The 26,471-nt window shown below is 31.7% G+C and overlaps 1 protein-coding gene across 2 annotated transcripts; it reads left to right on the forward strand.

Annotated features, from left to right (window-relative positions):
• The first annotated feature begins 3,269 nt into the window (after window positions 1-3,269).
• On the forward strand, window positions 3,270-25,740 carry LOC143055169 (uncharacterized). Of its 2 annotated transcripts, none has more exons than XM_076228308.1 (3): window positions 3,270-3,384; window positions 18,902-18,946; window positions 23,509-25,740. In XM_076228308.1, the coding sequence occupies exon 3, from the start codon at window positions 23,666-23,668 to the stop codon at window positions 25,736-25,738; it is 2,073 nt and encodes a 690-aa protein (XP_076084423.1). In that variant the 5' UTR covers window positions 3,270-3,384; window positions 18,902-18,946; window positions 23,509-23,665; the 3' UTR covers window positions 25,739-25,740. The 2 variants fall into 2 exon arrangements, with proteins under 2 accessions (XP_076084423.1, XP_076084431.1); XM_076228316.1 differs by lacking the exon at window positions 3,270-3,384 and adding an exon at window positions 15,922-16,051.
• The last annotated feature ends 731 nt before the right edge of the window (window positions 25,741-26,471 follow it).

Consider the following 26,471-nt stretch of genomic DNA (forward strand, 5'->3'; position numbering starts at 1 on the left):
TTTTATACAAGTATCTTTATTAATCAGTCCACCACTAAGGGTCACTTATACATGGTCCCTCAAAATATGACGTCATAGAGAAAAACTGTTGATTGCACCATATGAAAACAGACAAATATGTAACAATCCCCCCCCCCCCCCCCAAAAAAAGACAAAAAAACCCAAAGACAAAAAAGACATATAGACAAACATATCAGCAAAATTGAAAGACAAGAATACGACAATTTACAATAGCACAATAACACAATGACGGGATGTATAATTACAAAGCCACGCCAACTGGATATACCAAACACAGACTAAACAGTAAACGTAATATTCATAAAGACAAATAAAATAATACTATAATACGTTTTTAAGATGATAAGAAACGTCAGTACCCCTAATCCACACTCTAAATCCATCGTGTATTATTTGTGAAGTTGATACTGAATATTTATCAACAAGGTCTTGGTATGTTTAGATGATTTTTTTTAAAAGGACGAGACGCTCTTTTACATACCCCTGGTTCACCAACCTTCTACTCAGACACTGCTTATGTGTTACAAAGTCTGAGTAGAAAATTAAGAAAGGTATATCCAATATGTAGGTGAAGTTGGTTATTGCTACTAAGGTTGGGGAAATTGATAATTTCAAAATTAAAATCTTCTCGTTTGTTATAGATTCTGGTATTGAGATGACCGTATATGTCAAATTCGATGTATAAGTCAAAAAATTAGGCGGATAAAGTCGTGTCTGTTTTTGCTTTACTTAGTTCTGAGGATATATTTATGGAACCCAAAATTGGATTATTGTTGGAACGAACATCATCAAAGTATATCACAATGTGAAATTAAATGACCAGGCTTCTTTGATATTCTTGTTTTTGACAAGTGTCTGAAGGAACTCCGACTCACACGAAAATAAGAAAAGGTCGGCAAGGAAAGGCACACAGTTCGTTCCCATAGGAATGACGATAATTTAAAAAGTATGTTCTCATAAAGAAACACCAGGATACTGATCAGTTGTTCCTCCTATGAAGCATTTTTTTTTTTTATCTTTTTGTTCAATTTTAACAAAATATGCCATATGTTTCTCAAAGTAATAAAGTTTAGCGTATGTAACCATTTTGATGTTGAAAAGCCTTGTGGATTTTTTCTTTTAGACTTTCTAAATTTTAAATTTTACACGGGGAACGCTGGTATACGGGTTGAAAATTGAAACTTTTGATAGCACTGATTTACAAAAAATCAGTTTAAAATTATCCAGAAGTTTGTCCGATTCTTATAGAATCCACGTTTGGTTAATACCACTACGCGAGTAAACAGTTTCACAATATTTCTGAAGGCCCCCTTTCACTGCGGACATACTTTTTGTCAATCTAATTGACTATTCTTTAGTCGAACGTGCAGATTAGATTAGCCGGCAATGTACCATTCTTTGTATGGATTTTTGTATCCAATACAAATAAGGTCAGTTCACCGATGTGTTGTTCATGAAAGAATAATGTTTGGTCAAATATCTTCCTTGTCAAATGATATGTCTGTGTATGTGGGATAACCTGAGTCTGAGTGCGCATCTTCCTATTACAAGACTCTTGTAGTATTACGATTTACATACCAAGACAATATTATTTAAAGCTTTGTCCGCAGAAACAACACTAAACCTACCACAAAGAGATGATAGACATTTCACAGCCTATTTTTCTCTGACAACTGACTCTGGTCGATCATTCATATAGTTTTTCAATGAATGCGACGTTTTATCAGAGATCAGATTGTTTTGAACATTTCTGAAAAAGTGTCCAGTTCAACTTCTTCTCGTTCAATCTATGTATCGGTGTAGTCATCAATAGAATCCATAACTATTTGGAAGTTATGGTTCCAATTGATCTTTTGGGGTTTTCTAAACTTAGGACCAAAGAAATCACAACTCGGAGATTTTGATGTCAAATCATATTTAGATCCCCAGTAATAACAGGGCAAGATGGGCTGTAATTATCAGGTCAGTGGGATCAGTCATATTTTAGAGGTTTATTTTATATATAGTTCTAAATCAAGGTACTGTAATGCTTGTTAAAATAGTTAAATGTTTTGGGTGCACTGGTTTTTGATGTTACTGTATGATACAATAAGAACATTTTGAAAATAAATAGGAAATTTAGATGTTACCTCCTTGGGATGTAGAACTTTGCTGATGTTAATTGGATTAATTCCTCTCTTGGTAAAGTCGATATCCTCTTTTCGTAATGTAAAGGTTTCGATCTTAATGGTATAAAAAGACGGAAAAGAGCTACACCACAAAATGAACTCACAAGTTTGTATATTGAAGAAAATGGATTTATGCATCCTTTGTCAAATGCATAATCTCTCTAACATTTTAGAACATTAACAGGCACGCAGTGAAAAAGAATAGTTCTAATATAATGTAACTCTATAATGAAATGTGAAAGAAGCAATCTACATTTGGAGGACTTTTTAACATTGGGTTGATTGTTATGTTATGCCTATGACTACGTTGGTGTCGTAAGGTAATCTTAAAAAAGCTCATTACATTTACATCACTGGAGACTGGATAAGACAAATTACCTACTCGTTTGATATTATCATTGAAACCATATGGCATTGAGTTCCTTTATCCTCAAAATTTCTCTTATCTTTTCGAAACGGAGTACTAAGTGTGGGGATAAATATTCTCGATAATGCATACTTGCATATATAAAGAAGGATCATGATCTGTTCGATTAAATTGGTTGTAATAACCCTGAATTTTGGATTTTAATTATCAGACCGGTTTCGATTCATCCTTTTACGCAAAGTCTGTCGAGTTTCAGGTACATTCAATTCCTTATGACATATTTGTTACGAATACGTTGGGTTTTGCATATGCAATAACCTTAAAATTGCTCGGGGCAAAAAAGAGGTTATTGGTTCAGTAAACTAATGTAATGCATTGAGTTTTAGGGGTAGCTATGTAAAACAAATGAAATAAATCCCAATCTAATGATATTCGTCTTTTTATAAAGTATTGTACTTTTAATAATCCAGGTTTTTCTAATAGTCTTTCGCCCAGTTAAACTATCATTTTATTCCATCTAGACAAGTTGTAATTATTTAAAACAATACCCATTTAATCAAATAAAAATCTCAATCAGTTTAACTGTTAGAGACTATAGAATTTGTTTCGTTTGAATGTCTACCAAGGAATTCGGAGATAAATTTGATAAAATTAATAACACATCAATACCTGTAAATCAATAAAACATATTATTAACATAGGTAGTAAATCCGCACAATCCAAGACGGATGATATTTCCTCTTCAATAGATGATATATATCCGAGACACGTGACATGCTACTTTGACGAAGTTCACAATCAATAAAGACAGAGGATAACAGATAAACGGTAAGTTCTTCAAAATAATATAACACTGATTTCCTTTAATTCATTATACATTTATCTAAATTCTGGCAGCAGTAGTGCCAAATAAAATTTCAAGACTATTTGGACGTGATAAGGAATCTACCTAAAAGGTTTATATTCAATTTTGAAAATGTATTGCAGATTTGATGCTTTATTGCTTTCCCAGTTAAGGTTATATGCATTGTTCCACAGAATAATATAGCAACTATTTATCAGTGAATTAACTGTCGTCACGAAGTATTGTGTATACGTGTTGATTTTAATAGTTACGTTTAATAATTGAGTGATATACATTGGTTTCCGTACAATCTGTCGATGCACTGGAAATAAGCTTGGCAACATACTCAACAAACATTTCTGTTATGCAGAAAGGGCTAGCTCATAGAAAAAATATCTTATTTAAAGACGAGACTCAGGAACTGTATTGTAAGGTTAAATGGCCAAAGTCAAATGCAACGCAAAGACGAAAATAAAAACTATCAAGTATTTAAGTACACGTGTATATGTAACAGACACAAAAAAATAAGCTTACCTCATGTCAACTCTAATCAAAAGAAAAGAAAAGAAAATCAAACAAACAAACAAACAAACAAACAAACAAACAAACAAACAAACAAATAAACGAACGAACGAACAAACCAACGAACGATCAAAAGAACAAACGATAAAAATACTGATGTTATATTTCATCGAAAAAAACGCTAATGAGCGACAATTCGCAATTTTCTGGACAGTGTTATTGCAGTTGAAACCAATCTTTTCCACCAAATTTGTATAAACAATCAGATATCAAAAAATAAGACTCTAATCTTATTTTGAAGTTGGGATTCTTAGAACCCCCACTTTTTTCATTTCTGCATCCGTATCTGAAATGTTAATATAACACAAAAAAGCCTAACATGTATGACTGAACAGCGTTATATACCGGTATAAGAATCAACCAATAAAAGGGGTTAGCTTTATTTTTGTACAGTATTCTTGATAATTTGTTTTTTTATGAAATTGTATTTCAAAAGAGCAACATAGTCATACACTTTTTCATAAAAATGCGAAAATTTTAAGAAGGTGCTTAAGTGTATAGTAATAATAATCAAATTAATAACTCCAATACATGTTTTGGATTAAAAATGGGGACATTGTGTGCTCTCTTGTCATAGATCACGTGTTTCTATATTATTTATTAAAATTGTGTTTTATCCAAGCGTCTGCTGAACAAAATGTTATTCTTGGTATCTATGATGAGTTTCTTTACAACCACAGGATCGATGACAATGTTTGTTGAGGTTTTTTCCCTAGGAAATCACTATCCATGTCGTCAGCACTGATATTACCATTGCTATGGTCACAATTATAACTAAGTGTTTACAAATTTTTGAATTTTGGGAAATACAAAGGATTTTCTACCCGAAGGATAAATTACTTTAACTGTATTTGGTCAAACCTTTCGGAATCTTTGGATCATCAATGTTCTTTATCTTTATGGTTTATTTGATCTTACCAGTTTGTTTTAATTCGATTGTCACTGACGAGTCTTTTGTAAAGACGAAACGAGCCGCACGTCTGTCGTACAAAAATGTAATCCTGGTACCTATGATGAGTTAATTTAGAAGACAAAACAAGACAAAATAAAGAATGTTTTGTAATTTCGCTCTCACATAAACGTTCGATGGCATTTATTTCATGCGAAATCAGGACCAAATTTTAATGCAAAACGTACGGTCTTCAAGGTGATACTACTTGATGGCCACCGGATAACAATGGGACAGAGGTTTTGTCTAGTAACATACAGCCACATTCGGGCCGTTTAAAGAGTTGTTGAACTCTCTCTCTCTCTCTCTCTCTCTCTCTCTCTCTCTCTCTCTCTCTCTCTCTCTCTCTCTGTATGGGGCATAGGGTTAACCATCTGATTGCACGGGTCTTCGAATTTATACATACCCCAAAGCCAAATGTATCTTTTTTTACTTAGTGTTTTCAGGCGCGTCGGAAGAATACCAGAGTGAACATGTTTCTATACCTCAGTAATACTTTGGGATTAATAAGAATGGCAGTAAAAATCATACTCTAACTGAAGTTATTCCCGTCGCCACTAATAAATGATGCTGGCGGAATGCCTTGAATAACAAAAGTCACCGACCATGCAAGGGCTGTATATATAGCCAGTCAAGGTCGTTTAAACTTCCTTATATAAGTCTCAAGATAGTATGAAAAGTCTTTTTTTTTTAATTGAAGTTGAAGGCTTTTGATATTTTGATTTTGATATGGAGGTCATAGTTTGTTTCTTTTTTTTTAAATCTTATTGTTCACTGGTATATCACTTGACAACTTGCCTTGTAATTCTTATTTATTACTTAAAATTACAATTATTTGTATTGAATGATTAAATGTTGACCTATTAGTACATTGTTTAACCTTTTGACATATATAATACTTAACTAACCTATAAATTATGTTCAATGTTATAAGAAAGAATGCAATGGGTAAAATGAATGTAGAAATTTAAAAATGAAAACAAATAGTGTCTCATTTGTGTTCGTTCTTGAGAATTAACAACAATACTCAGATATGCCTTGTAATGAGTAAATAGAATGGCAAACATTACGTTTGTCTATGAAATCTCCTAGGTATACAAGATACGATAATCCAAAAAACAACAAATATTATTTTTAAAACTTGTTCATAGCACTTCAGACTTTAACAGTTATTCGAATAGAAAACATGATTCAGTTTTTAAAACTAAAACAAGAACGATGACATACAGTTGTTAATTTCTTTGTATTTGGTCTCTTGTAGAGAGTTGTCTCATTGGTAATTATATAACATCTTCTTTTTTATATCGAATATAAATTTTAAAAAGCAGAAATTCATAAAAACTGACAAAATCAACATGAGAATATAACAAATGGAAAACAAACGTTATATTTCTCACTTGGTTCATGCTTTTTCCAACGTAAATGATTGGTTGAACCTGGTTTTACAGCTAGCTAAATCTTTGAAAAAATAATGGAGAAAAGGAGGGTCACTAAAAGGTCACAAAATAGTTAAAGTAATAAAGTATTCATTAGAAAGTGGAAGTTATACTCTGAATCCTTAATTAGAATGACACGCGACACCGTTAAGTCTTCTTGAATATTTTTTCTATCTCTAATTATTCTCATTATTTTTGTCAAGTACAATAAAATTGATACTATCGACTTCATTATCACCTAAAGTGCACAGCAAGACGAACCCATCAATCGATGTCTTTTACGATTTTACCATGTACGATGGTTACAAATACATCATGGACATTAACACTTTTGTTTTAGTTGTTGTGTTGTGCCGTTTGTTTAAGTGTCATTTTAGACCCATGCTTTCCAAATTGAATACTGTGATAGTTTAACAAAATATTTTTAAAAATATATATATACATAATAATAAGTCATCGATAAGCATCGATTAAATGTATAAATTGGCAGAGCTATTACGTTAATATGTTATATCTAATAATATGACAGTTGTTATCTATTGGTTTGATGTGTTTGAGCTTTTGATTTTGCCATTTGCTTAGGAACTTTCCTTTTTGAACTTTATTTGGAGTTTACTAATTTTGTGATTTTACTGTTTACCCTTCTGGAACGTTTGAGGTCCCTCCATGTTTTTGATGGGGTTCGTGGTGATCAGTCTTAATTTTAGTTTGTTTTGCCATGGTATTGTCGGTTTATTTATTGACTAATTAGTTGGCATGTCCAATGCTAACTTTCGCCTCCCTGATATGCAATGATGTAATCTTAGCCAGTATAATAAGCAACACACCATCAATAATTGTTTTTGAGTTAAAATTTCAAAATGATGTTAATATAGATTGGAACTTTAATCAAAGCTTCGCACTGTGATGCAAATAAAACAACTGAATATATACATAAAATAGTTATCAAGGTACCAGGATTATAATTAAATACGCCAGAAGCGCGTTTTGTTACATAAGACTCATCAGTGATGCTCTGATCAAAATAGTTATAAAGCCAAACAAGTACAAAGTTGAAGAGCATTAAGGACCCAAAATAATATAAAAGATTCATGCGGAAGTCAATTTTGCATTGCAATGTTTGAATGATGCAAATTTTAAGAAGATTTATACCACTGGAGTTATACACAATATAATTTTACGTCTGCATATTTGTCAGTAATAGAGATAAGTGTTTGTCGTCATTTTAATTTTTGGAAGTTCGAAACTCATGAAACACAATAATAGCCTTTATCATTGTTTTCATTTTTTTATACCAGTGTGGTGCAGTTTTCATATCTATTTTCAAATGATAAAAGTTGCTGGCGGCAAAAACAACGAGTTAAATATTTTGTGTCGTTCTTTGGTCATCCTTACTTGTCAATTCTGATTTGCAATATTTATGTATTGTTCTCACTTGTCAGTTCTGATTTGCAATATTTATTTATCGTCCTTATTTGCCACTTCTTTTTTTTGTAACGTTTATGTATTGAGTGTTCTTACTTGTCACTCTTGATTTGCAATGTTTAAGTATTGTACCTACTTGTCAGTTCTGATTTGCAGTGTTTATGTAGTGTCCTTGCTTGTCACCAGAGGTCGAATTTAAGCTTTTTAGTGTACTGGCAAGCCGGACCAGTGGACTTTAGATCTACTGGTCCGGCTCAAAATTTACTGGTCCTGCAAAAATTACATTCATTTGATAACCACTAAAAGATATTACAGATGTTTAGTTTTATTTTCCTCAGCTGCTTTCCTCTTCTTTATTCCAAAAATAGCACACCCAGTATCCCAAAAATAATTTCTCAGGTTTATTTTTTTGTAAACAAACCGAGATAGAGATGCAATCATGGATTTTAACGAAAAATTTCTACTGATTCGCCGGACCACCAGCTGACAAAATCTACTGGTCCGACACAAATTCTACTGGTCTCGGACCACCGGACCAGCGCCAATTTCGACCCCTGCTTGTCACTTCTGATTTGTAACGTTTGTGTATTGTCCTTTCTTGATTAGTATTGCGTCTGTCATGATAAATATTATATAACAATAATCACAGGACGTGATTATTAACATCAGACGTGTTTACAGTGTAAAGAAACAATACAGCTGCCATTTGAATCTTCACTGTAGGAACATACTGACCTGTAGAACAATTAATTGTCTAGTGAACGATATTACGTCGTATCCTTTTATTACAGAAGTTGGTATGCTTATATGTTCGCAGTTGATATTATTTTCCAATGGAAATTTTTGAATTTTATTGTTCATTGTTTGCCCCGGTTATCGGAAAGAAAAAAATCTATTAATTACAACAGCAATATTCATTATTCCTTCTTTTTAATAAGAAAATTCGATCATTAAAAGAGACTTTATTGCTAACTAAGTAATTAACGCAAACTAGACCAATTAATGTCCTGTCTGCTGTCAGCAAACATCAGGTCATATTTGAGGGATCAACAGATGGAAGTTTTAATGACCTTGACTGGCTATACAGCCCTTGCACGGTCGGTACTTGAGGTATTAAGCTCAATTTTTCCTTAAATTTGTTGAACACCAGGGTCAATTAAAAAAGTCAATATTAAATTAATTCACAATATAAAAGCCTAATATGTGTAATTTATGGTTTTAAAAATATCATGCCTTATTTCTAAATAGATTACATAACGTTCGTCGAAAACGGTAATTTTGACTATTCTGTCAAATCTGAGTATTTATCTTCAAATATTCAAGATTGACATTATAAAGCTAAACCAAATTTTGTTGGAAGTAAAGTAGCCGATTCGTTTTAATTTATTTTGGTAAACACGCCATTCGATGAAAAAAGATAAAAACATTTAGAATCTACAATTTGTTGACCAATGCCTTCAATAGTAATATGTGGCCTTAATAACATTTTGATGTTAAAAAAATAAGTAAAATAGTTGAAAAGAATTGAAATAGATATAATAAAGATTCTTAAATATTCAATTTCAATAGGCTTTATTATCTTTAGATATTGATCCTGTGAATGAAACAAAATTTAATAAAGGCGATATTTTCCCAACCTCTTATAAAAAGAGACAGATTTTAAAACAGTGACTTCTTCGTTATTAGCTGATAGCCTGTTAAAAGAATTATATTTTCATAGTTGTTGACTTATATATGAAATAACAAGTTGCTGCCTTTCTGGAGACACACGATAGTCCTCGTTTTTACCTGTACCAACATGTATTGTCCTTTCCTTTGTCGGGATTTATTGACAATTATGTAGCAACAAGTTGCTGCCTTTCTTGAAGCCAACAATATCCATGGGATACAATACTGTTTTAACACCCATTCGTAATCAAATAGTTCGTTGTATGTTGGCGTTTATTTTTGTTCAGTGTTTCTGTTGTTCTGTTGATTTCCTCCTATAGTTGATATGTTTTCCGCCGTTTGGTTTGAGATCAAGATTTGTTTCAGTTAAATCGATTTATACCTATTGAACAGCGGTATACTAGGCTACTATTGCCTTTATCTACATTGATTTTTATTGTGTTGCATTGTATCTGGTCTTGTCTAACCCTTTTCATTATCTGCATCACATTTGTGCATGACCATGCCTAGTCCATTCCTCTACATGTGTCATAGTGTGTTGATCTCGTTTTTAACTTGTGGTGGTTGTATTTTGTCATGCCTACATACCTAGTTCTTTTCCTTACCTGTGCACAGCAGTTTTTTTTTTGTCATGTTTGGTCCTTTTCATTGACTATACTATGCAATATTGGGTCTTGCTTGGTTCTGTGTCTGTTTGATAGTTTTTTTTTAGCCTTTTTCTCTTCCCTACATCTGTTTAGCTGTATTTGCTCTTGCATAGTCCTTCTCTTAAACTGTGTTTGGCTGGGATTTGTTTGATTGTATATTTTCGTCATCTAAGTTGTCATATTGGTACCTACCTCTCTATTTCGAACGCACGAATTTCAATAAATTTTGATCTTCATTTATTAATTCACCTTTTTAGACAGGTTTTGTTTTATTGATTATTTTAATGATATATATCAGATAGAGAACAAAAACTATTCAGTAATATAGTAAGATTTGGTAAAATTGAAGGAAAACACGTCACTAACAGCAGTCCAAAAAACTGTAATGTGTATTGTAGTAAAAAGACAATTATAATTTTAATACCACTTGAAGTTATATTACATTTTGGCATTGATATTGAACGATTGTATTTTCTTTCTGAATACAATCAGAAATTTGAAGAGGCAATTGACAAAATGACACGGTATATGGCTTATTTATTATTTGCAATCAGATTACTAGGTTGGTGTTGTGACATAATAACTTGACATCAAATAACATTTCAAATTTTTAGTGATTTCATTGCATTTTCTTGATCGAACCATAAAAGAACGTGACACATTTTTAATCACAATTCGGTTTCTTTCATTCCTAAGTTGAAATGGATTTCTCTTATTCTTATGTTTGTTGCATTTAATATATATTACTAATAATTTAACATAACTTTTTCTATTTTGCAGACAAAATTGTGCTTTAAAAAGATTTTATATAATCATAAGGTTGAATGTTGATTATAGTATTTGATACTGGTAGATATGTCATATTCTTGTGTAACATATATACTGATATTTTTCTTTTTGCATTCTGGAGTTATTATTTTTCAACTTTAAATTAACAATTATTTGCTTCTTATCTGAAATTAATGTTCTACGTAAAATAAATGTTAAAATGTCTCGACAGAAAATTCGATAATTAAATGAACCATTTGTTGATTTAGTAAACTGATTAAAAATCAGGGAAACCCAATTAAGACATTTATCTCTTAACAAGGTCGGTTGAAATTTAAAATAAAAATTCAATTAACCATTTAAAGATTTGCTTGAAAGAATCTCTATTATCGGAAATTGCAGACTAAAAATGTTTTTGACGAAGTTTTTATCCTCTCAATAAACACCAAAATGCATACTTAAAATAACCCGTCTGTTCTGCATAGTAACGTGCATTATCTTGCTTTGGTTGTGTTGTTGCTTCATGCACGTGTAAAACACTGGTTTAGATTACCTTAGCTGTATTTGGCTAAACTTTTAGGAATTTTGGTCCTTATTGCTCTTCAACTTCGTATTTTATTTGTTTTTTTCAACTTTTTTGGGTTCGAGCGTCACTGATGAGTCTTTTTTAGACGAAACGCGCGTCTGGTGTATATACAAAATTTAGTCCTGGTATCTATGATGAGTTTATTTACCTATACTAAGTGATCTATTATTAGTCAGGAATATGACAGTTGTTGTCCATTCGTTTGATTAGTTTTATCATTTGATTTTGGCATTTGATTAGAGACTTTCCGTTTTGAATTTTCCTCGGAGTTCAGTATTTTTGTGATTTTACTATTTATAGTAAATTTTTTGATTCCGAAAATTGAATGAGCAGCGATAAGAATCATGTAAGAACCCCCCCCCCCAAATATAGACTGGAAAATACATGAATACGCCTTCATGTGATTACACAGTGTGACTATGGGATGGGAGCATGGATACTTAACATAGCTTACCTTTCCAGAGCACCAGAGTTTAACCCCCCCCCCTCCCCCACATCTCAAACCCACCTTGTAAGTGGGTTCCTGTTAATTGTAAAAATAAAGGCAACACTAGTATACCGATGTTCAAAACTCAATAATCGATAGAAAAAAAAACAAATCCGGGTCACAAACCAAAACCGAGAGAAACGCATTAAATATAAGAGGAAAATGACGACACAACATTAAAATGTAACACACACAGAAACGAACTAAGCATTAGATAAAATCCGATGAGAATAACAAATATAACATCAAAACTAAATACATGAATTTGGGATAGAAAAGTACCGTGACACGTCTTATAATAATGTGAATTCACACTCAAATATAAGAGGAAACAAACGAGACAAAAGAAACACAACGTTAAAATGTAACACACACAGAAACGAACTACAATATAATAATGACCATATTCCTGACTTGGTACAGGACATTTTTAAAGAAAAAATGGTGGGCTGAACCTAGTTTTGTGGCATGCCAAACCTCCCGCTTTAATTGCCATGTTAAATATAACATTAAAATGACAACACAACATTACAGGACTAAAATACAAATAAATAGGAGAACATATTTGACAAACAAACACACGAATAATAGCTAACAAAAGGCACCAGGTTTAAAAGTTAATACGTCAGAAGTGCGTTTCGTCCACACAAGACTTACTAGTGACGCCCAGATACAAAAGTTTTAAAGTCAAAACAAGTTCAAAGTTGAACAGCATCGAGGACCAAAAGTTCAAAAAAATTGTGCCAAAAACGGCCAGGGTTTTATGTTTGGGACCAGACCATCCCTATTATTTAGAATAATTTATACTTTTGCAAACAGTAAATTTTATAAAATGACTATATAAAAGATATACATGATAAAACGGAAGTATCAACTAATTACAGAAAACAAACGGATACATTACATAAACCGACAAAATCCAACACAAAAAATAGACACACCCGAATTAGTCAAAGCCTCAACGCAAAGTGACGTCACATTTGAAATTGTAAAAAAAAAGGGACAAAAAAATGACGTCACATTTGAATTTGTAAAACAGTACACAAAAATTGACGTCACATTTGAATGAATAAAACTATCTATCAAAAATTAGATAAAATTAAGATTTATTTAAAATTATATTTGTACTAAATACTGATATTACATTTAATATGAAAATTGCAATACTTATTAATATCAAACTGAGGTAGCAATTAGAAAATTAACTATATTCTATGTCCGGTTAATTCTGAATCAAACAAGAAAACGTAATACATCGTACAAATTACGTTGAACCAAATCAAATCGAATAAATGAAAACGGTAATTAATTTTCCTTACCATAACACACGAATATAACCAATTTTATTGTATAGCAATATAATATTTCCCACAGAAAGTAACCAAAAGTTAGCGTGCAATAAATTCTAATATTGCACTAGTGCAATAAATCTTCAAAATTCATGACGTCATCAACCACAAAATCTTGGTTTAAACCAAGTTTTACTTTCAAATATTATATTACTATACAATAAAAGGGTTATTGCATGAATATTGGGGAATATTGTCCCTCGTAGAACATATATTGCACTCGCAATCTCGTGCAATATAAATTTCTACTCGGGACAATATTCCCCAATATTCATGCAATAACCCTATAATACTGCAATCAGCTATTTTACTATACAAATAAAGCTATACGTATAAACGTTAGCTTTATACGTCAATGACCTCAACTAACTTATAAGCCACGCCTTCTTACCGGAACTACTATATTTCATCAACAACGTCACGTCACAACCATGACAACGTGTAGTAACAATGGTCAAACTTTTATGAATTTAAACTTGTTATGTCTTCAAATTGGTAATTTATATACCATGTTTATTGTTATTAATTAAGTTCATTTTTTCTTTTTAATTCCTTACAATGTCAATGTCCTGCCGCCTGGACTACGGTCATAGGGAAATACCCCAAAAATGGTACCCCAAGAGGGAAATTCCAAACACTTTTTTTAATAATATTTGTTACATATTTTTTTTAATTTTTTAATTTTTTATCGATTTCAGTATAAAAACAATATACGTATAGTGTCTTGAAGTATGAAATTTATTTGTATTCGGCACGAAACAGGGGAAATGCTCGGTAGAACCTCGCATTTCCCCCGGTTCTAAGCCTCATACAAATAAATTTCATATTTCAAGACACTATACGTATATTGTCTAAAAAGACGTCAAGACATTTGACAAAATCTGATGAGAATTACAAGTATAACATCAAAACTAAATACATGAATTTGGGATAGAAAAGTACCAAAACACGTCTTATAGCAATGCGAATTCACACTCAGCAAAACAGTCACAATCGGGAACAAGTCACGTTCGGTAATTAAAAGATTAGACGACGTAATGACAAACCACAGTCTAACATGTGGTAAAAATGTCCTTAGCTAGTTTGGTCAAAGACACATCGTATGGGTCAACCAATTCGTGATTGTGTCCGTAAAATTTTCGGAGTATCAATTTTAATCTGTCCTCCTCGTAGCTTTGTTGGGGCAGTTTCTGCGTAAAGAGCACATTCCTGTATATGAAGTCCGTATAGTGTGAACAAGCACGAGTATAAATGTTAGATTCTTTTGACCACATTGTCGTCTGTTCTTCTTAGACATGTTATTTAGGTTATATCTACTTATTTTATTTCATTGTTTTTACCTGGCAGTATTTATATTTTCTTCTTCTTATGTGCTATGAAGTTGATACACGATGATCTCTTCAAATTCATCCAATAAAATTATACCATTAAGAAATATACGGAGTTTTACTTCAAATACGTCACGCTTGAAAGGAACTGCAACAACAACGCAAAGATGTTCCGTCTTCTGAAGTTTTTTTTAATGATTTCTCTAGTGATGTTTGCTTTATATAATTTGTCAAGGATATTTGCTTTATTTAATCTCCACAATCCTCCATTTCCACAAAGCATCTATCACAATGAAATCTTTCATTTTAAATGTCAATATTTAATTTGAAGATGTAATTACAATTCCGAATGAGCAATATTCATTATATGCTTTAATACACAATGTGATTGCAATATGTAAATATAGTTGAGATATAATATTTACTTTTCATTAATTTGCTCATCAATCTTTGTTTCCCATGAGACAACAAGTTAAGCTATTGATTATAATAGAAAATATCAATTTCTCTTTTAATTTGATTATTTATCAAATAGCCAAAAACAAACCTAAGTCTATCAGCATTGGGGGTATAGATCTATAAAAATATATATTCTAAATTGAAGAGATGCACAGATCCCAAACGGAAATTCATACTCAAAAGCCGAAACAAACTGATAAACCCATGGCAAAAGAAAGAGGAAAGGAAAAGGCAAAAAAGACAAATAACAGTACACAAATCTCGACATAGAAAACTAAAGACTGAGCAACACGAATACCAACAAAAACGGGGGGATTATCTTAGGTGCTTCGGTAGGGTCATCAGATATGGTTCCAAATGTGGTATTCATCGTGTTGTACAAAATAAATAGTTTGAAACCATAACGCCTGTTTACGTATAATACTTTAGCTTTCCCCGACAATCTTCGTGTAGCTTAGATTTAAAAGCTTATCCCCAGTGTATTGTGACAATTTCTTATATTAGATAGAAGATTCAAAATTAATGTCGGCTGTTCAAAACAATAGGATAGTTCCTTGAAATACTAGTAGTTCACCTCAAGGTTATAAAATTTAAAACATGATCGTATATTTGAGTCAATGAGTTTTGAATTATTTGCAGTAGATATTTGATTGTATTTGTCTTTGTTGAAATGGTGTGAGGTCAACCATAGCACCAAATTAATACATCTTTATTATATACCTTACAAATGTTTTGCTTCTTTATCTCATTGGGTTTAAATATCGTTTCCAATGCCATTTTATGATAAAACCCGAGGTCATGCTAAGCTCCTTTTTATTTAAATATCAAACGTAAATCAAGGTATACCAAAATAATGGTGTATTTTAATTTTGACAATTTAATTGTCACTCAGTTGCTATTTACACCTTTACTTGTTAAAACTGACAAAATCTTTTAAAATGATTAAAACTGGAGTTTAACTTTGCAGGTAGGGAGTTTTGTTTTTATATGAATTTATAACTCGGTTAAAAACAAATGAAGATGAAAATCGACTTAGAACAGGCAGACCGAAAATTTTGGAAATCACATGCGAATAATCTAAAATTTGTTTTTAACAATAATTTATCTTATTGCATAATGTTTCAGTTTAATCATATTTACCGTCTTTTAAAAGTCATTATACATACTTCAATATTTAAAGAAATATTGTATGTGATTTGATAATTATTGCCTTTAAAGATTTAATTTTCAAAACGAAAACTAACTTCAATTAAGATAGTTTCCCACGATATTGATTTATACATGTATACACTATTATATTTTGTTGTTAAATGGTCCACGTTTAAAATTAAATAGTTTCATATATGTGTTTTATATGCATTCGGCTGACTATTTTTCCCGGTTAGAATGTTTAGAAAAAAATGTTTAAACAAAAACAAACAGCAAGAGCGCAAATAAATGCAGAACAATAATTAAAAGAATAAAGAAACCTTGCTTTGCCTCATTGAATGTAAATTTTTGGGAAGATTGTTCCAATTCTAAATGTACTACTGTTTCATTTTGATTTCAATATTAAGCATAATTTTGATAGTAAACTTGATGATTTTCAATCTTAGACTAAATTTCCCAAACCTATGTATCATTAACATGATAAACAGTCCGACTCACTTCTGAGTCTACACAAATTTACCACAGAAACAATCATAGACACATTATATGTTAAAATGATTGCCATCAAAATCATATATCGAAGAAGGATATACGTACAGAAATGATTTCAGGTTTACTGACCTTTAATCCTGGTATCTATGAGGAGGTTATTTACAACCACGAGTTTTTATTCCCGAGGATATCTGACTTTTAACAATCTTTAATCCTGATATCTATGATGAGTTTATTTAAAACCACTGGGTCGATGCCACTGCTAATGGATTTTCCACCCGAGGGTATCACCAGCCCAGTAGTCAGCACTTTTGTGCTGAAATAAATTATCATCGATATGGTCATAATTATAAATTATCTGTTTACAAAACTTTAAATTTTTGAAATACTAAGGCTCTTCTACCTCAGGAATAGATTACCTTAGCTGTATTTGACAAAAATTGTAAGAATTGTTGGTCATCATTGCTCTTCAACTTCGTACTTTTATTTGTCTTTTTTATGCTTTTCTTTTTATTCGAGTGTCACTGATGAGTCTCTTGACGACGAAACGTGTGTCTTGCGCAAGTACAAAATTCCAGTCCTGGTACCTATGATGAGTTTATTATGTGTTAGTTGCACCCTTAAAAGAAAGAATACTTTGCCACGGAAATTCTTATACACAAAATTATTTCAACATGCAGATAATACCAACTAAACTGCTGTTTTCACATTTCTGAATGGACAAAATCATACAACAGCTATTGACACACTGCTTTATTTTTATGGTTTTTTTTTTTTAGATTAGTGACTCAATATTTCTTTTATCATCTAGATAAAATAAGCAACGACGGGTATCAGTTTAGCTCAGAGTTTTTTTTTCAGACACTTTTTTTTTTTTTTTTTTATCCGAAATTTGTTGGTTTGATAGATTTCAATTTGTTGGTATGAATATATTGACTGGAAACAGACACACGTGGCAGAATACTTGCCGCAGTTCTGTTTGATTTAGTCAAAGACTTTAAATTAAAAATTGACTTTTAAATTACATGTAGTTTACAGGTTTATAGTCTGTTTGCTATCTTCTTGCATTCCTTTTGAGAAATCCTACTATATAGTATGTCAAATATCAATAACCAAACACTTATAATGAAAAGTATTGTAAACTTACAAAAATAAGAGTCGTAAAGACATTATAATATACCTCAATAATACATACTCGATATTAAAGAATTCAAATCATAATCCATTTTTCCTCATTAAATATTAATAAGCATATATTTGTGAAATAAATCTATTAGATCAATATATAAAATGAGGATTAAGTTCAGATTTCTTTCGTTCCATTCAATTTCAACGAATGATATATTTTTAAAGAGAGATATGCAGACAATGTTTTATGGCCGTGTTACGTACAGATCTAATATAACTTCCGATGTGACTCTTGCTAGAATAACTTCCACTGGGCTTCTTCTTTGAATATAACTTCTACCTCACATACAAATGTAAACATGAGAAAGCAATAAATGATGCACTGCTATTACTTTGAGAAGTGCCATCAATTTCTGTCGTCCTAACAAATGGAAGTTCTTAACTACCTTGACTGGCTATACAGCCCTCGCACGGTCGGTGTCGTCCTAATGTGTTTACTATGATATTATATAGTATAATGATATTGAGGAAAAGCAAGTGCGTGGTTACCCCTACTAAAAATATCGGCGCTGATTTCGCCTTGTGTTTATAATATAATATTATATGATCTGGTCGCATTTCTTTTAAGCCATTTCCATATACGCATGCACACGTAAAAGGGGTCTACCAGAATCAAACAACTAATTAAAAGTATATTTTCATTTGGAAAATAAAGTCAATATTTATATATTTGTTAGTCTCTATGTATACACGATTTTCGCTTGCCCACAAACGCATGTCGGTTTGAAATATTTACGACTTTCTACCGTGATTTTTTTAGTTTGTTACTACGCATCTGCAACGTTGGCAAGCATTTAAATGTTTTAAATCACTGTCAATTACAAAATTTAAAATCTAATGACCTGCTGTGAAAAAGAAAGTTTTAAATCTGATATTTTCACAAGGAAGATTGTTCTTTGATAACATTTAATGTGTACGTTTTACAAATACAGCATGACAATTATACTTATATATTTTAACTAATGTATATTTCATGTATTTATTACAGGCTATTCACAAGGAGCTATAACATCTTTATGAACAAGGAATAAAGGTAAGATAAATGTTTGGTTTCTACATTTGGAGGCTGATAAAAGATTTCGCTACAATTAAGTCAAAAATATTATTCTGAAACATCGAACCGGTACACGAAGAGCTGTAAAAAAGGGGCCAATAAGTGTTCGCATTTGAGACGTTTAAATGTTCAGTGGACCGTGAAATTTGGGAAAAAACTCTAATTTGGCATTAAGAATAGAAAGATCATGTTATAGGGAACATGTGTACTAAGTTTCAAGTTGATAGGACTTCAACTTCATCAAAAACTACCTTGACCAAACGAACGAACGGACACATAAAACATAAAAACATAATGCCCCTCTACAATCGTATAGAAAGGAGTAACAATATGTACTCGAAACACCAAATACTTTAATTTGATTGGTTATGTCTGGGTCTTACTTTGATCATCGCACTCACAAATTATTTTTATGTTGTTTTACCATGTTGTGTTTTGTTAGTTTAAATGTTTTGTTTGTTTGCTGATTGAAATATGAAAAAGAGGAGGATTTTGATTAAAAAATACTTACTTTGCTTCGCCCGCCACCTTTGCAGGTGACTGATCCTAGTCAGGCACCTCCTTAGCAGTTGTCTTATCTTACTGTGCTTTATTATTTGGAGAATTTGATGGTAGATCATTTATGAGTTCTGTTAAGTTTTTATACAAATCAAGTTAATACGCTCGGAACGATTTAGAGATTGACACCCAACCGTATGATATCATCTAGATGTCTTTTTTTTAAACTTTTGTTGTTTGGTAACTAAGAAATGGAACTGCAATTTTATTGCTGTTATTCGTCTCAAGCCACAGTTTGACCTTCAAAAACCCTCGTCTCACATCAAGTTTAAGACGCCCCCTAGCACCGATTTGAGAGGATTTCCTTGCAATCTGACTACTTTATTTGTTGGCATAGTCAATTAATTAAGTAATCCTACCCTTATCTATTCCCTTATCACCAGGGTTCTCTGAATTTCCACGACACCCCTTTCTTGGATTTTTATACTATTTTTGCCTCAATGATAGTCGCTCTATCCCAAAACGAAGGTAAATTAATACAAATTCCTTAACGGCGAAGATAAAAACATTTATTTTATTTTCAAATCTATGGAAAATGTCTTTTCATTCAATGATCCCTCTTTGAGATAATCCTTTCAGATCAATCATACCCGTAAACATATATTTAAGGGTAGTACTATAGATACATATTGTTTCTTGTTTATTTCAAAGCCATTTTCATTCATGTCACCAAGAGACGTACATTTTTCACTTGATCAAATCCTTTTGTTTTTGACAATTTTCTGACCTTTAACACCGAGTTATTTATCTTACTACTTTCAATTTTATTTAATCATTTATTTTGTCGTGTAAACGTTATATTCATTTGATATAATTCGATGTCTTGGTGTCAATAAACATTAATTGTTTGATATTTTATTAATATTTTAACATCTAAAGAATTATTTGATTAAATACCCATTCAAAACAAATTATAAACGACCAAAACTGCGTAAAATACTAGTGATAAAGAATCAATTGTTTAACGCAAATTGTCGACATTGTTAGTATCTATAGGGCTAACTGTTTAACGCAATAGACCTTTTTTGATACAGTAGACAAGTACTTTTTTATTTATCAATACAAGTGTGGACACAGACGAGTGTGGATAGTATGTTTGGATGTTTGACTGTGTTTTATATGACAAAAGGAGTTCTATGTTTTTCCTATATATGGTGTTATTAATTGTGTTAACTGAGACACTAATTGCATTAATTACCAAATGATTACGATAGAATATGTTCCACATCTTTGATTTTGGATACATTTTGTAGCTAGGAGAACAACACATTAAAGGTTAATCTGTTCATGTATTTTTTTTCTTAAATGGGAGATGATATCTGAGAAGATGATATAAGGAGCCTGTAATTCAGTGGTTGTTGTTTGTTTATGTGTTACATATTTTATTTTTTTATTTTTTTTTTTTTTGTAAATAAATTTGAATTGTTTTACATTGCCATTTCGGGGCCTTTTATAACTGACAATGCGGTATGAGCTTTAATCATTGTTGAAGGCCGTACGGTGACCTGTAGTAATTTTTGTGTCATTTTGGTCTCTTGTGGAGAATTACCTCATTAGCAATCATACCACATCTTTTTTTTTATATGATTCAATGATTCAATATTTTATTAAAGTCTCACTACTTGCAATACATAAATATACAGGACGTACAGAGTATATACACAATATAAAACAGAAAATACACAAATATAAAATACAAGTACCATTCTATAAAGAATTATGAGAGACTGTAAAACAATTTCTGTATAAAACTAGTTAAAATACATACGATTATTAAAATTTCCTTTTGAGAATATAAAAAGGTATTTCTTCTACTTAAAATATCAAAGCAGGTTTTGGCAACCATATCATAACAATTAATGTTTATAAATAAATAAACAAATTTATCATTATCAGACAAATCATTAAAATCGACATTATATTTCTTAGCTTCACTATATAGACAAAAGCGCAAATCTGCATATAAAGGGCATGGTAATATTACATGTTTTTCGTCTTCTATGCTATCATTACACATAAAACACACTGTTTCGTCTACATTTTTATTTTCATACCGCCCTGTTTCAATTCTCAACGGAGCTACTCCGCATCTAAATTTAGCAAAAGTACTTCTATATCTATATGTACATGTATTTGCTTACTACATGAACATGTAGTTGTATGGTTCTATTATATAACTTTGTGGTGGATCATCAGTATCATTAGTCAAACATTTTGCTAAAATGTCGAATTGTTTCTCAGATTAGAAGAAATTTATTGTTTTTTAAGTAATGACAATGCCTGACATGATGTTTGGGGCTAGTTTTCAATATAAGTAGTTGTAGTAAAATATCTTCTCTAATGACAATATGAATAGTTTAATTCATTTTCATATAATATGCATACTTGTTTTAGACAGTAATACATAAATTTTAATCAAGTCATAGCTAAAACATAATAGAAATTAGAACTTTTGAAATGATATTTGATGCTTTGCCAATGTTACAAATGGGATTTACAATTTGTTTGCTTCGGCGAGTGGCCAAATTTTAGTACTACAAAAATGAACGAAATGGAAAAAAACCCACAGCAACAACGACAACCACTGAATTACAGGCTCCTGTCTCGGGACAGGCACATACATACATAATGTAGCGGGGTTAAACATGTTTGCGGGGGACCAACCCTCCCGTAACCTGGAACTGTGTTGTAACAGGACAACAGAAGAACAACTGTTAACATCAGCTGACAAAGTCTTAACTCACCAGATGGAGATAAATGAAAATACATCTAACAAAAACATCAAGTGGACGTGGCTTGGTATTTATTTTATTCAGACGAACTTTTGTGCCCTAGTTTAATTATTTCTGAAATTTTAAGTTGAGATAGATTTCTCCTAGATATTAATATATTTGAATAATGATTATTGTGCATATTTTCTTGTTGACTGCATTATAACACTTATATAATTTTAATATTTTTATATTGAAAAATATATAATTTTGAATGAAGGATTTATTTATTTAGAAGTTCTTTAATAGAAAATTGTCCTTTTATATTTATTTACTTTGATAAAACCTATATCAATACATCAAAGCATATTTTTTCAAAGTATTTTTTTCTAAATGTATCTATCATTTAAATCCTACTTCTATTGTTCTATTTAACTTCGTAACGTAATTGATATATTATGTTATTAACGCTGTGAATGTAATCGAACACACTGATTTACTTTCATTCTGATTAACTTACACTGTTCGATTGACGACATTCATTTCAAGCAAATGTCTACTCAGTAGTAAAAATGTTGCCCAGCGTTTATTAATTTATTCGGGACAAATTTCATAACACAAGATCAATGGTTGTTCTCGTTTATGCAGAGTTAGTTCTATAGGAATTAAGCTATGTAAATTTATTCTTACAAACATTACATTATGCAAACCAAGTCTTACAGGGTTTTGGCTATGTAAATTTTTCCTTACTAAGATTTGGTTATGCAAACCAAGTCTTTTAAGGTTTTGACTATGCAAAATCCGTATTAATATTTTGGTTATGCAAACCGAGTCTTACAAAGTTTTTTTTTTTGGCTATGAAAAGACATCCTTATTAGGTTGTTTGATTTTCTTTGGGACCAGTTTTTAGTGAGTTTTATCTTTACTTTAAGCATTCCTTAAATTTGCCTAACCGTATATACAATCCAAGAAACAATGATTACGCAATACGTTGGATGGTTTCACTTTTTCATTGACGTTTTCAAACTAATTTCAATATTTCCACCCCGTTTTTAACTTGAACATATCTTTATATTAGTTTTAGCTCCCAGTAAATGGAAGTTATCTGGTATTATATCAACGTATTCTTTGTCTTCTATATAACTCACCTGGCGTGATTTGTAGATTTATATTAGCTGTTAGTCATTGATAAAAGTAAAGTATGCATAGAATACATGTATATTTAAAATATCAGCAACTTGGATTATTATTGATTAATAATTTTATTTTCAGGTTTCTAAGAGGACAGTATGTTGCACTTTGTTTGAAATATTTACTTGGATAATTGCTTATTATGGATGTAATACTTATAAAACAACGCATATATAAAGGAAGTTTTTGCATATAATTCCAAAGTAGATTTAAATTTTGTATTCATCATTTTGACATTATGACAGAGGTTACAACAATGCGAACTCAATCTGCCGGGCGGGTTTACCCCCTGAAAGAAATAAAAGACCAGTATCCGTATCTTAGGAAAACACAAAATGATCCAAGACTAACAAGCTCGGCTTCTGTCGCCCTCAGAGGAGAAAATTCACCAAGAAGGTTCACAGACATGAAAGATAATTTTCAACAAGCTGCTTTGATAAATATAGTTGCTTCCGTGAACAATGAAAACAAGCAAAGGCATCCATCTTCGGCAGACACCGTTCGGAATACAGTTAATGTTATATCAAATTTGTTTCTCCAAAGAGACCGACAAATATCAATTCCAAAACCACAGGCTTTCGTGGAGGTTCCTCAGAAATTTTCGAAAAAGAAACCTTTATTCAATAAAAAATCTGGTCATCAAGCATCTGAGAAAGAAATAGAAAATCGTAAAAGAAATATAACATTATCAAGGTCAAGGCCTCTATCACGTGATTTGGAATCAGCTCCAAAGCAAGAAATTAAAATTGCAGTGTCGCTACAGAAAAATATGGATGACACAAACAGTTTGGACGGATCTCGTGATTGGATATCATCTCCAGCTAAGGTAAGATTAGCAAGGTCAAATAGTCCGCGACACAGGTATGCGACCTTGAAGAAGAAGCCAGAACAAAGGGCAACTACGTCAATATCAACATGCGAGGCTATTGATATATTGGATGCAACAGAATCAATCAACCAGCCGAAACCATCATCAGTGTCGTCAATCCGTGAATACGCAACATCCCCAAATCAAGATTCAAATATGTATCGCGCCAAATCTTTGCCTGCCTTATTTCCGGTAAAACGTAGAAAATCATCTGACGCTCAGATTTCTTTGACATTTGAAAAGAAACAAAACATTCATCCATTTAAAAAGACATCCGTAAAGGCATACGGCGGGATGCCAAATTTACTAGTTGGTAAAAATATTCAGGGGAAATCGAATGAATTTGAAGAAAATATGGAAGAAAACCCAAGGTCTGCGCCGAAACCAAGTTCAAATACAACAATACCACACGATCATTTAAAAACTCATCATAAGGAAGACAAAATTTTAAAAGAAAAACCAATAATAATAAGTCAAGAAAATATTACCTTAACTGGACGGTCAATTCCAAATCCTAGACCTTCATCATTTCAGGTGTCAAAATCGCTCAAACATCCAGAAACAGATTTGCTTTATTCTACTCTGGATCACATTTATGAGAAAAAGATTGTAATGAAACAGTTAGATAAACAATTTGAAGATTTACGCAAACATATATCGGGTAAAATGTCTAATTTAAGTGATGGTGGAAGTATGGTATCGGAATCGACATCTGATATTACTACATATAATGTGGTAGGGAAAGCATTCAAATCAAATTTAAGTACAGCAAGTATTTCAAGTAGGAACGGAAAACAAAAATTGCAGAAACGAGTAACATTTGCTGAGGAACCAGAAGAAAACGTTATCCTTACAGAAAAGCCTATTCTAAGTTACGACAATGATAGAGCTTTATTAAATGCTCGATTAATGCAAACTAAATATCAGTTCAAAGACAGAGACGGGAATCAAATGAAGCAATCAAAACCCATGAATGAAGCTGAATTGGTTCGTTTAAAACATAAATTAATGCCTGGTATCCATAGTGATGATAAGTCTAAAAACGACTTTCTGAGTGACGTACGAATTTCTGGGATGTCTAAGGACCAGATGAGAAGTTCTTCACGAGCCTCTGATACGAACCGGTCGATAGTATCAGAGGCAGACACAATTGCAGTGGAAGAAGCTGCAAGAGAATGGAATGGTATTGATATTGATGCTACTAATAGAGATAGGACTGAGTTTCCTGTTAGTCAAGGTGCTTCGTCGTTTTACCCAAGTGCTCATGATGATGATGTAGACTCGTATGATAGTGAAGATGAATTTGAACAAATGGACTCGTATCGTGTTGTGAAAGCCATTGACTTAGGCAAACTTTCAAACTTTCAACACAGAAAATTTAAAAATGTCACTCATAAACATGATCCTTCTACTACACACTTTGTAAAAATAAAAGTAAAATGAAATTTGTTCAATGACATTTCGAACAAAATACTCATTTCAACTGATAAAACCAACAAAACAAAAGTCTCTGCGTGATATCTAGATAGATTCGTAAAAGATTACAGGAAAAATCTCAAACGTTGTTAAATTTATCGATTTAACTACTCAGAAATAACGACATTAATTTGCTTATATTGATAAAAAGCTAAATATCTGTGCAATCTATCGCGGAATATTTAGGGTGCTTGATCACGCCTTGTATTAAAGCTTAAGCTGTGATAACTTCCCATGCCAAATCTTAGGGCTTACGTATTGATCCCAAACGCAGGACGTGTATTGACTTTACATAGACCATATCGGCATTTATTAAGCGTAGATATCAAATCTTAAATCTTATTTTAATTAATTATTTTAGCTAATTGTACCAAAGTCTACACTAGACTTGACACATCCTCTTGTAGGAATTGATTAAAAACAATACTTAATCAGTATCGACATGACAAAATAATATATACGTTTGTCTAACACAAAGAATAATATAGATACGCCCTGCTGTGCTATTAAGCTGATTAAAAACTGTTCCACTATGCATATGTATTGTAAAACTAGGTTGCATAATTCCATAGAGACTGTTATTGCCAGTCTACTCGGATAGACTAGCTTTTTGCTAAAATCCACGATATCAATAAACAATTGCAAATACCGAGATATGTGCACACGACACGTTTTTTTTTCTCGAAAATAACATTTATCA

Source organism: Mytilus galloprovincialis, chromosome 1 (genome assembly GCF_965363235.1).
Source record: "Mytilus galloprovincialis chromosome 1, xbMytGall1.hap1.1, whole genome shotgun sequence".
Lineage (NCBI taxonomy): Eukaryota > Metazoa > Mollusca > Bivalvia > Mytilida > Mytilidae > Mytilus > Mytilus galloprovincialis.